The sequence below is a fragment of the Tuber melanosporum genome (genome assembly GCF_000151645.1).
Source record: "Tuber melanosporum whole genome shotgun sequence assembly, scaffold_79, strain Mel28".
Taxonomy (NCBI): Eukaryota; Fungi; Ascomycota; class Pezizomycetes; order Pezizales; family Tuberaceae; genus Tuber; species Tuber melanosporum.
Window position 1 is genome coordinate 395,878 of NW_003299127.1, and position 12,533 is coordinate 408,410.

Consider the following 12,533-nt stretch of genomic DNA (forward strand, 5'->3'; position numbering starts at 1 on the left):
ACGCTAGAAAGAGTGAGGCACAGGTGCCTCCTGAACAGCATTGTGATGACGTATCTAAAAGCAATTATTATCAGCTCGCCGGTATGTGAATCCAATTAATCGCCTCTTCCTTCTGTCCCCTCCCCGGCTTTGGCAAGCTTTTACCGCAAAGAGTGGGTCGCATCCCTTCGGTAAATGAGATAGCCTTCATTTTGTCATATTGGACACCCTCCCCTCAATTTTTCAATTTCGGTGCTCTTGCCATCCCCTAATATCCATGCACAACATTTTCTTTTTGGAAAGGCCGATACCCGACCCTTCGGGTCTGCCAGTTTTTTCTTTTTCTTTTTCCCCCCCAATTCCCTTTCCCCCGTTCATGTCACGCACGCAAAAGGCGAAGCGAGCCCAATTCTCGAGTACCGGTGAACCGGTTTTGCTCGCACTGCTTCCACGCGAATGTTACCACGCCTTATATTGATCGGCTTTTGACTTAATTACCACTCGTACTTCTGTTATCTAGGCCCTCCAATATCCGATTCCCTGAATAAGCCTTTTCCGCAACATTGCCCGAAAAGCCCTGACCCCACTTCTGGAGGATCAGTACGAGTAAGGGCCCGTTCCGTCAATCAAACCTTGAAACGCTCTGTGACGGGAATTGATTCCGCCATCCGTGCCAAGCGGGCCAAGATAACTAATGTCCATGACACCAACAAGACTTCCCCCACCAGAAGTCCCGGTCACGTGGAAGTTGGTAAATACCGAGATTTGAGGACACCGGGCGAGATAATGTTTGTGAGGTCTCGAATGTTTTATTCAAAGCCTGCCTATAATGCCCGTGGGGAGGTCGTTTTTGGCCTACGTCATATACGTAGGTCCTCGGTCGATTGTCGCTTTCTGAGTGTCATCCCCCTGCTAAGAATAAATTGAATATATGTGATGTGTACTAGATGTTCTCAATCGATTCCCCAATCCTTCGGATAGAGCCCACGCAATTCATGTGTTGAGATACATATTCCCGAGGCAGTTCAACCTCCATAATGTCTTTACATCAACAGTGGACAGGAAAGAAACCATACAACCGCTCAAGGATTATACTCTTCGTGAAAATGAGATCGCGCTCCAAGGTGGAAAGGGGTCGTTCATTCCCAAGAGGTTGAAGGGGAAAGCGTTCGAATTGGTGAAGAGGATGATGAGGCTACATAGGAGGTGTTCATATCATGCGTTGATCGAGTATTATTGTCCTGTTTGGGTATTTCTTCTTCTGGTCTCCTCTTCACTCGGATGACATACTGATAGTATCTGTTTCAAAGTTATGTGATAAGGGTGCCCCTGATACCCGGGTTTCCATACCTCATGTAAAAAAGGTTATTGGCAGTGATACGAGCAAGTTCGTTTCCCAAGCTCCCTTCCCTTCCTCGATCTCGAGCGGAACGACCTCTTCATCAGATTTATCCCCCTTGAAGCCGAAAGAGAGTTTTACAGACTTTGCATCCTCGACTGGTGAGGTTTCCGCGTTTGCGAGAGCAGTGATTTTAAATGTTGTTCCCACAGAATTCTGGGGAAGCGAGGAGAATAAAAAGGGTTTTATGAGGAACGTGGATAGATTCGTTAATCTAAGAAGATATGAGACTTTGTCATTGCACGAGGTTATGCAGGGCATGAAAGCAAGTTTTTTCTCACCAGCCCACCGCGTTATCAACTAACTAACTAACGGGTTGCGTAGTTAACCGACCCCGCCTGGCTTTGCCCACCTAATACCAAGGACAGAAATCTCTCGCAGTCGGACTCGCTCAAGCGCACCCAGATACTTTCGGAGTTTGTATACTACCTTTTCGACTCGCTACTGATACCTCTCCTCCGTTCGCATTTCTATGTGACTGAGTCGAATATCCACCGGAACCGTGTTTTCTACTTCCGGCACGATGTCTGGAAAAAACTGTCTGAACCAACTATCAACAAGTTAAAAGTGGAAATGTTTGTGGAATTAAAGAGCGATCAGGCGAAGCGAATTTTGGATAGTAGAAAGTTAGGCTTTTCAACCGTAAGGCTATTGCCCAAGGAAACGGGGATTAGGCCAATCATGAACCTAAGGAAGCGAGGCATGGTAGTGGAGCGGGGAAGGACTATACTTACACAGAGTATCAATTCGGTTATGACACCGGTGTTTAATGTTTTGTCTTTTGAGAAGGTGTGCTTGTCTCTTTGATCTTGGTTGGTGCTCTAAGCGCGCGCCGGTTGGTTATTGTCGAGCACTCCAGTGAAGTGCCAACCCACTATTTTCAGTTAACACTAACTCGCGCGCTTACTAGACCCGCAAGCCGACCGCTCTTGGTTCTTCCTTATTCAACGTTCGAGAGATGTATCTCAAACTGAAAGCTTTCCAAAAGCATCTCCTGTCGACTTATAAAACACCACTGAAACTCTTCTTTGCTAAAGTCGATATTCAAGCTTGTTTCGACACCATTCCCCAGAAAGAACTGCTAAAGGTGGTAAACGCGCTCCTAACAGAGGACGAGTATCGCATCCACAAGTACGCCGAGGTAAAGGCGCCAGCGCCAGCCGGGAAAATTGCAAAGAAGTTTGTGGCCAAAGGCGGTTCGGCAGACGGCTTCGAAAGATTTGGCGATCTAGTGAGGGAAGAATGTAATCATGGCTTGCGCAGGAGAAGAGGAACAATCTGGGTTGAGGATGTGGTGCAAGCGTATAAAGAACGGGATCAGTTAATGGGGTTGCTGGAAGAACATGTCCTGGTTAATATTATCAAGGTATGTCCCACATGTCGGCCGACAATTCCTCCATTCTCATATGGCTGATGCTGATCCCCTTTTTTCCTTCTTTTTTTTCAGATCGGAAAAAAGTTCTTCCGTCAAAAGTCTGGTATCCCACAGGGTTCTATTCTTTCCACCATTCTCTGTAACTTTTTTTACGGAGACCTTGAGCGTAAAAAACTCCCTTTTGCGTCGGCCCCAACGGGTGTACTACTCCGGCTTATTGATGATTTCCTGTTCATCACAACTGATCGCAGCCATGCGCAACAATTCTTTCAGATAATGCATCAGGGCCACCCAGAGTACGGTGCATCTGTGAGTATTGACAAGTCGCTGAGCAATTTCGAGGTTATGGTCAATGGACGGAAGATCAACCGGATCGTTGACACGAAGGAATTCCCTTATTGCGGTAACCTGATACATACAAGGACCTTGGATATTAGACGGGATCGAGAAAGAAAGATCGAAAATAGTAAGTGTTGTTCAAGCCCTCCGCTTCCGGATATCGGCACTTGGGCAGAGTTGAACAGTTTTGTTAACCGGCATGTGATATTGATATGCAGTCGTGGATGATACCCTCACGGTGGAGTATTCCAGAAACGCCGGGAGGTCCCTGCACAAAAAGGCAGTAAGGTATATATTACCCCTTTCAGCGTGCCCACTCCGATTAATTCGCACCCTCATTGTGCTATGCATTGGTATTGGCCGGTAGATGACTTGATTTTGTAGCGCCTTCAAGTTTCAAGCACATGCCATGTTCTTCGACACAGACTTCAACGATCTCCAGACGGTGCTCAAGAATATCTACCACAACTTTATCGAAGCCGCCATGAAATTCCACCGTTCCGTCAAAGCCCTCTCGTCAAATCGTCGTCCGTCGCAAAACCTGTTGATAAAGATAGTGGACGACGTCCTCGAGTTCGCCTTTGTGATAGTAAAGAGCTGCCAAGACTCAAAGGTTAAATGTGTGGTGACGCGTGCACAAGTCAAATGGTCCGTATTCTCGCTTATTCTCCCGCCTCCCACACTCTCCCCCCCACGTTTTGGGTAGAGTGGTTGTTGGTAGTACAATCAGCTAACCAAACCGACCACCGGTACTTCATTCCATCCAGGCTTGGAGCACAAGCGTTCAAGACAGTCCTTGCCAGGAAGCAGACGAGCTATCGTGCGTTGATAAAATGGCTCGAAGACACCACTCAAGGTGAGAAGAAGAAGGTTCGGGGCTTGGTGAGTCGGGCTTCATGTTTGGGCGTGGATCCTTTCCCGTCTTTTCGCTACTAAAGTCTTGCGCCCTACGAGTACTATACTCTTTGGGTAGGGAGTTTTTCCGCTTTTGGAGTTGGGTTGTTGGGGTGGGGGGCGGCGGCGGGAAGCACAAGAACCGGTACTTGTATGACACTGTGCAGTACTTGCACAGTTGTACTAGTACTTGAGGATGTTGGGTTGGGTTGCGCTCTGTATGGTTGGACTGGGCGAAGGGAGGAGGGGGTACTTGTACGAATACCGGTGCGATTGTAAATCCAATTGTTTACGGTGTTCAAAAGTTTTCATCTTTGCTTGTTCAGTAGGAGGGGGGGGGGTGGAATGCATACCGTACTAGTGCTCCCGGGGGCATAGGGAGTGTTATTTGTTATCGGTACCATACATTGTGCCTTTATATATACTCGAGTATGAGTGGTTTTGGAAGGGACACGCTAATATCCCCGGGGTTTTGGAGGGGGGGCTTTCATCTTCTCTCCTTCTCCGCTCCCGTCAAGCGAGTTGGGTTTCTTTTAATCGCTTGACCCGCACTCGGATCTTAATTTCGCTATCGCAGAACCTCGTATGATATTTCTTTGACGGTAGAGTGAGAAGGTGGGGTACTGTACAGCGGGGGGCAAAAATACGTTCACATTTTTTTAGGTGTTTGGGCTTACTAAAAATGTGAACGTATTTTTGCCCCCCGCTGTACAGTACTCGTACTCATACAAGTATGATAACATGTTGGACTGGCGGTAAGCCGGACGTGCGGTATCGCAGAAGCGAACCTGCCAAAACAGCCAAAATACCGGCAGTAGAGATCTGGAAATCCCACTCAGCCATGATATCTGCAGACTATTGTGTGGGGCGAAGACAGGTACGGTAGATGGATGTTCTCAGTTTTGGCTTTTTTTCGGGCCAAACTGAACTTGATGGTTTGGTTTTTATTTTGGCCCTGATTCCTCTGGGAAATCCCTAAGGATTGGCTTACAGTACTTCTAAGTCTGCTCTGCTATACCTCCTGGTCGAATCCGTCGAGTTCCGTACAATATTATACAGTATTGGTATTGTTGAGGAATTTGTGATGAAAATAGGGTATCCACCCAATTGAGTGGGATTGCTGTAAATGGTTGCTCTGGTTGCCGTGTTGTTGACTTTTTCCCATCTGCGATGGGGGAATTCTTTTGCTTGGGTTAGCGCTGGGAGGGCAACGGACAGCGCGGCGTTGAGCGCTCGGAGCAGCGATGGTGGTTGTTCGAGACTTATTTGCTTCGACTCGATTGCCGATAAATTTACTGGCTGCTGGTATTGTACTCGTACTAGAATGGGTGCTCAAGTAGACTATTTGGATGGAGGAGGGTTGGACTGGGATACGGTGCAAGCACCGTTCCCGCATAGAGAATCCCAAAGTCCACATATCTCCTTATTCTTCTATTCCTTCCTTCATTCCTTCTCTCTCACTTCTTCCCCCCACCTCTCTCTCTACTGGCGCAGTGCTCCTTGTGTTTACGCACACAAGCTAAAGGATAGGATACAAAGAAGAAGAAAAGAAAGGTATCATACGGTATCATATTCTGGTGCTGTGCAAGGGTTAGGGTCTTTACTCTTGCTTTGCCGCCCAAGACCCCCCCGATCGACTTTTACCCCCTTAGAGAATCCCAGCAGCCTTCCCTCCCATTCACACGATTTAGTGCTCCTCAAGCCTCAAGCCGTCCATTTACGGGTCTCTACGGGTCTCCTCTACCCTCACACTCTCGCACCTTCCCCCCCGCCAACTCACTCGCTTCTTTCATATGCCTATGCATTAATCTTCTCTCTTTTTTTCCCCTTCTCTCAACAAATTATTTCCCACCCTTGATCCAACCCATAAATTGGTTTGTTTAAACTTTTCATTGGGCGATCTTTACCCTCTCTTTTCATTTTGGAAAACCTTTGAGCAAGGTTACGCCCTAAGTTGGAAAAAAAATAATCGAAAAAAATAAATAATAATAATCAAAAAGCCCTAATTATTTTTCGTTCCTGGAGAGACGAATTTAGGCTTTGCTCTACGGATTTTTGTTGGGTTTTGGAGTCGACGTCATTCATTTTTCGACATTGTTTGCCTTTTTGAACCTTTGTCGCCATCTTCGCCCCCTATCCCCCCTCCCTTTGCCCTACTCTTTGACAGATGACAGCGAGCGTTGGTGGCTGGGTCTCACCTCCGGAGCTTGTCGAGGGCGGAGGAACGGGTTCGTCAAAGTCGTCTTCGCTACCATCCAGTTTCCAACTCGACGATGGAAGCATTTGCAATGACCTGGGGGGCCACTTTGAGGAGATTGGGTTGAGTGATGACCACGAGGACCATCACACTGTTCAGATTTCGTCCATGCCGCTAGCCATGCCGATGCCAAAGCCGCCGAGGAATGTGGGGGGCCTGAATGGGAGGCAGTCAATGCTGATGGGGAGGAATGGCGCCACCACAGCCCTGGGGAAACTGAGGGACCTGACACAAATGAAGAGGCCTCCTCTCCCCTCGTCGCAGGCGAGCGTGCATCCCTCGCCTCAGGAGCAAAACCACCTCGGCCCCCCCCCGCGAAGGTCGGCCTCAACCAATGGAACGAACGGGAACCAGAACAGCAAGAATCCACCGCCGAGATCACTTTCGCCTGACCCACCGTCCGCACCGCTCTCCCCAAATATCGTGCCGGTCTCGAATGGGTCGCACGGCGGACAAACTTCTCCGATGACGAAGCCGAGGAGGTTATCCTGGCATCAGACTTCCAACAGGAAGACGGTGGAGGAGTTAGAGAACGAATGTGATTCTGACGACGATGTTCCACCGGACACCATCTTTTATAATGTCCCTCTTTCCCCGCGGTCGGCGAGGGCGTTGTCAGCCGCACCTTCCCCAGAGAGGACATCGCCTAGGGAGCCACTACCAGTCAATGGGGAGGCTACACTGCTACCGACAAGGGGAGCTTCGATGGTGTCCGTACTCGGTGAATCGAGCAATGAGGCGAGAGGCAGGACCCAGTTCCGGTCCAAGAGTTGGAGCGACGCGATGTCGGAGTTGGGGGACGAGGCAAAGGAGTTGAGCGAGGCGCTGGAGAGGCACGTGGACGAGGAGATCGAGCAGACTACAAGGAAGCTACGAAAGTCCGTGGAGAAGAGCAAGAGTAGTGCCTCAATTGTGTCTGGCCCCGTATCGCCTACGCCTATGCCTATCAAGAAGAGTTTTTCCACCACAACGGTTATCCCGCTTCCGCCGCTGCAGATGACTAACGGGATGATTGATCCACTGCCGATCAGTAAAGAGAAGGAAGCTGTGCTATCCAGAACTAGGCCATCGTGGTTACCGCCCAAGTCAAAAGAGGAGGAGAAGAGACATTTGAAAGAGTACAAGAAGATGATGCGCTTGTCGCAGGAAGCGGGTAAGCTACGTGGCTCGTGGGGTTTGGAATGTGTAATCTGACAGTAGCGCAGATCGGAAACGAGCCGAAAAAGAGCGACAAGAGCAAGAGTACAAGGATCGGATCAAGAACGATACCGACAAGGTCTGGGACCAACACATCATACCAAATTGGAGTATCGCGACTCGCAAGAATGAAACCCGAGAGCTCTGGTGGCAGGGTGTCGCTCCCCGATGTCGGGGAAGAGTCTGGCAGTTGTCGTTTGGCAATAATCTTACAGTAGGCCCGGAAACGTTCCGGCTGGCGCTGAAACGGGCACAGGATGTGGAGGATGGATTGAAGAAGAGTCCGGCAATGTACTCGCTCAAGGAGAGGGAACTGTTCAATGCCATAAGAAGGGATGTGAATAAGACCTTTACAGAGCTCAAGATTTTCCAGGTAAGTTTTGTGAGGGTTTCCCCCCCGAACTTCTTTCTGGATTGCTATTGGGCGGTGGTTGACAATTCAGTTCCAGGAGAAGGGCCCGCTTCATCAGGGTCTATTGGAGGTACTGATGGCTTATTCCATGTATCGAAGCGATGTTGGATACGTTTTCGGCACGCACGTGGGTTATTTTCCTTCCCGGTTTCAACTAGGTGGGTCGCTAATTATGCTATAGGTTGTCGCCGGGTTACTCCTTCTGAACCTCTCCCCGGAACAGAGTTTCACCACGCTTGTTAACCTTCTAAATCGTCCTCTACCATTAGCCTTCTACACACAAGACGAGGGAGCGGTAATTGGTTCTCCCCAAATCCATGCAATCTTTCATTACTAATTCAAACTAGATGTCCCGAGTCTACAACCTCTTCCTCAAAGCCTTCAGATACAAACTCCCCTCATTGTACCAACACATCCACGTGATCCTCAACCTCCCACCACCAGTGTATCTGGAAGCTATGTTTTTGACGCTCTTCACCCTGCACTGCCCCATCGACATTGCATCCCGCATCTGGGACATTTACTCATTCGAGGGTGACGCATTTCTAGTTCGTACCGCGATAGCGGTAATGACCGTCTTAGAGTCTAGGCTCTACGGCGACGCAGAGGAGGTGGTTAGTCTCCTCGGCTGGAACGTGAAGCGCAGATGGGAACTCGGGAAGGAAGATGAGTTTATCGCGGTTGTTAGGTCTGCCGGTAAGGAGGAGGATAAGTCGAAGAGGTCGAGTTTGGAGCCTTCGGAGGACTAGTGGGTTTTGGTGTTGCCGGCGACCCTTCTTTTTCTCGCCCCCCCCCTTTTCTTTCCCAAGGGATATATTGTGACTTGTATACTCTTTCCTTCTCTCATCTATTTACCGTATTTGAGTTTTTTTTTCTTCTTTCCTTTCCCCCCATTTCTTTTCTTGCCATATTACTTTTGCGTTTGCCTTTGGTTTGGGGTGATTGGCGTTTTTTTCTTTTCTTTTCCTGTTTAGAGGAGGGCGAGAGTCAGCGGTGCAAGGTTGGGGGGGAGGGTTGACTGTTGCTGTTTTTTTCATCGTTTTTTTTGCCCTTTTCAATGTAGCAAGTATTTATTGCTTAAGATACTGGAGCACCTCGGGGAATATAGACTGGCAGGGAGACGAAGGGACTGGACTTTTTTTGTGAGAAAAATTGAATTGTGGGATGAATATTTCTTTCTTTGTAAATTGTGTGTTGTGGGGGGGGGGTTGTGTTGGCAGATGGTTGGGGGTGAAGGGCGAGTGAGAAGTTGTGAATGGAATACGGAGAACAGGGGTAATGATAGGATAGAATAATAAGATAGAATAGAATAGATTTTGTTTAGCACTCATGCTCGCTGGTGGGGAGGGGACGCGCTAGTTTGGGGGAAGCGAGCGTGTAAGGATTCCCGATTCGCAAGTGACCGTCTATGTCCCGGTATACCTCAAAACGCGGTAAATCTGTCGTCTTTCCATCCCGGCCATGCCAATTACCATCCACTCGTTCGTTACCTGTCATCCCCTTCCAGCCCACCCTACTATTGCTGCCCCGTGTCAATACAGCCCCCAACTCTCCCCTAGCACTCTCCGCCAAGTGAATAGAAATACAGAGCAATATCAACCCACAGGGACACAAAGGCTAGAAACAGCGCCGAAGCCAATTCCACCCGGAAAAAACCGATACCCATAGTATCTCTTTGTAGCGTCGGGAAAAAATGCCAAAGAGATGTAGGGTGGGGTGGGGATCTTCATCTCCCGATGATCCCCCTGTTCTGTTCTATTCTGTTCCGGTCAGTTCAGCGGCGGTGCTGACTGGCTGACCGACTCCCCCCACTATCCTACTGAATCCTCTTTCGGCTCGTTGGCTACTGCGATTGGGTGGGATAGAGCGCCTGATTGTCGAGAGGGGAGGGGGAGTTCGGTTGGGTGCTGGTTCTGCCCTGAATAGTATCATACCCGGTACACGGCTTTTGTATTCTGTTCTGTTGGGTGGTGTGTAACTCCCGAGGCTGTTTTCTGGCGCTGGGGTTTAGCCTGCGGAAAGGGTTAGGGGGGTTGTACTTGTACCATATAAGCTGGTGTGGAATGCCATGTGGTAGGTGTGATGTCAGTATCGTGTATGGTACTGATGAATGCCGTACTGTACAAGTACCTTACTTTGTGGGTGCTTTGTAACTCGCTTGCGCTCAACCCTTGTCTGTCTGTCTGTCCTGTGTGAGCCCACATCCGTTGTGTGTGTCTAGGCTGATGTATAGAACTGGGAATCCCCCCCCCCCCCGGTGCATTTACTGTATCACCTTTTCGGAAGAAGAAAAAAAAAGCTACTACTGATGGCTACTACCGGGTAAGCCGTAGGTATTTTCTTTCTACCTTTTGTGGATAAGGAATCCCACCTCCGAGTTTTCCGTACGGTGCCGGAGCGGTTTAGTTTGGTATGCCATCTCTCACTCACCCCCGTCCGGCTTTCAAATCCCGTCCTGGAGGCCCCGGTTACCGTTGCTGGAGGTAGGTAGGTACAATAGGTAGGTATGATAAGTTAGGCATCATAGGCCACTCGTCATTTCTGAAGGTTGTATGATACTCACGAGACGGCAGCGGCCGGGGCAGGAACTGAAGAATTCGTGGATGACTGGGAGCTATTCTGGAGATGTATCGTGTTGTAGGGGGCGAAGAGGGAGAGAAAAAGAAAACAGGTATAGGATTGTCAGGAACGATTACGTGAGTAATGGTAACCTTCTCAGGCATTTTCACTGGTTTTCCCTTGAACGCGTGGGATGGGCAAGTAGTCGTACAGTTGTCGAGGTGAAGGGACTACGGAAGCTAAATTATAATAATATTATGATACACCCCGCCTGTATTTCCTTAACTCTTGCCTTGGGGTATGTATCGTATATCATCCACGTCTGAGTCAGAAACTTCCAGCTTTCATATATAACAAAACATGATATCAGTGTTTTACCAGAAAGGCTATGATATCTGGCAATTTTTTGCAATCCGACATATATATGGAAAGAGAAAGAAAAAAAAAGGTAGGAGAGGTTATTCGAGTAGAACTTGCTCTATATCGCGAAGGAAATGGCATCGGGTGCATCTTCTTTGTCACCAGATTCGACAATATCACCACCGGGGTGCTAATAGTAATTTAGCATGTGACATTGACATGGTAATATAAGTGTGTTTCGGTTCGTCTCCGATAGCTTGGGATGAGGTTTAGTTTGACGGGTTGACGGAATTGCGAATACTAGTTAATGAGATCCAATAATACCTGTCTAGGGGTGATCTCGCATCGTTGCCGGAAAAGCGCTGATCCCTTCTCAGGAGTTTTAACTGAGGACTCGCAGTGGGGTGATGTTTGTGAACATGACCGCTATTGTGGCTGCTAAACTTTTGACTGCGAGAGGGTGAAATGAAGGGTTGTATGATAGGGGGGGATTCTTTTCACTTTGTTGAGAAGAAGCGGAAACAAACACAAATATTCTTGACCACCGCCTTCCCCCCCGTTTTTCTCTCTTTTCCACCAGGCTCTCCATCCACTCATTGTGCTATATGCGTATCCTTTCTTCTGTATTCACCGCCTCACGCTCGAGTTGAACGGGGCAATAGTATGGCCACGTGAGGAAAAGATAGATTATCTCCTCTGGAACATAAATTCCATTGGGTAGGTCTTTATTGAGTGGGTCTACTCGAGTAGTTGTTGAAGATCGGAGGACAAAATACTCACTAAAGGGTCGTGAAACTCGGGAACGAGCAAAGGGGTGTATGCCATCCGCCGTTCTGCACACCACCTACAATCTCGCAATCTACAATCTTGCAGGTTGCTTGCGGGTCTGGGGGATAAGCAAGAGACTGCAGGTAGGAACAGTCAACTCTGCGCACTACTGATCCAGCTACCATAACGATTACGGCGATAGTGGGACCAGGTGGCTGGAATCGACAAACGTTTCCTTGACTTGGGAAAAATTTCTTTCCCATATATTAAAGCAAGTAAGACTGTTTCACAGCTTGCTTACTTTAATTATAGAAATTTGGAACCCATGGACTTACTATTGGTAAACCATGGTGACCTTATAGCACGAATGAAGATTGCTCTGGTTGTGTTTTTGGGCTCAGGTTCAAGTTATTCCTGAATTCAAATTTTCATTTTTTCTGACAATAGCTGGTAATTTATGGGATGCACAGACGGTAACACGGTGGGGAAAGTGGTAAACGCATGTATCCCTCACATTATCACTACTCGAGTAGTGCTACTGGTAGTTCCGTGCCTACACCGGCGGGATCCATTGAGGGATAGCTCAATACATAGCAGTTGCTGACACCTTGTTAGCACGGGAGCGGGAGTGCGCCAAGTTTGACCAAGATTTTTTCTTCCCCTTTTCTTTGGCATTGTGGGCCCGGGGATGAGTATCATATGAATTGACGATTTTGTTGTGGGGTTGGAGAGCGAGGTTACTTTGTTAGGCGTTAGTCTAGTGTGCCTGCACTCCTAAAGCTCGAGTAATATTATATAACGCCCTCACCAATTTTCCAGTGAATTGATTAGTAACCATAACACTTAAAGTATCGTACCTTCCTCCGCTTTCCCTCAACTCTGGTAGAAATTTCATCAAGAGACCCTACCAGAGCTCTAGAACCTATCCTCCATGACACATCCTTTCAAGCGACAAGGGGCAAAAAGTTGATACGAGTAAAGAATTGAAGAGGTC

The 12,533-nt window shown here is 48.3% G+C and overlaps 2 protein-coding genes; both read left to right on the forward strand.

Moving 5' to 3' along the window:
- Nucleotides 1-765: 765 nt before the first annotated feature.
- GSTUM_00011041001 (uncharacterized protein) lies at nt 766-4,028 on the forward strand (the record flags this gene model as incomplete). The annotated part of the gene is made up of 9 exons (XM_002841669.1): nt 766-847; nt 927-1,222; nt 1,368-1,670; nt 1,703-2,167; nt 2,289-2,744; nt 2,826-3,219; nt 3,311-3,380; nt 3,477-3,740; nt 3,860-4,028. The coding sequence occupies 9 exons, from the start codon at nt 766-768 to the stop codon at nt 4,026-4,028; spliced, it is 2,499 nt and encodes an 832-aa protein (XP_002841715.1).
- A 1,685-nt stretch (nt 4,029-5,713) lies between these two features.
- GSTUM_00011042001 (uncharacterized protein) lies at nt 5,714-8,973 on the forward strand. XM_002841670.2 has 5 exons: nt 5,714-7,428; nt 7,481-7,813; nt 7,890-7,979; nt 8,034-8,147; nt 8,200-8,973. The coding sequence occupies exons 1-5, from the start codon at nt 6,154-6,156 to the stop codon at nt 8,599-8,601; spliced, it is 2,214 nt and encodes a 737-aa protein (XP_002841716.1). The 5' UTR covers nt 5,714-6,153; the 3' UTR covers nt 8,602-8,973.
- The last annotated feature ends 3,560 nt before the right edge of the window (nt 8,974-12,533 follow it).

Bases quoted from the DNA above. Each gene is read 5' to 3' on its own strand.
- GSTUM_00011042001 (XM_002841670.2), top strand. From the start codon at position 6,154: ATGACAGCGAGCGTTGGTGGCTGGGTCTCACCTCCGGAGCTTGTCGAG. The intron at 7,980-8,033 runs GTGGGTTATTTT...ATTATGCTATAG, and splicing joins GATACGTTTTCGGCACGCAC to GTTGTCGCCGGGTTACTCCT. The intron at 8,148-8,199 runs GTAATTGGTTCT...AATTCAAACTAG, and splicing joins ACACACAAGACGAGGGAGCG to ATGTCCCGAGTCTACAACCT.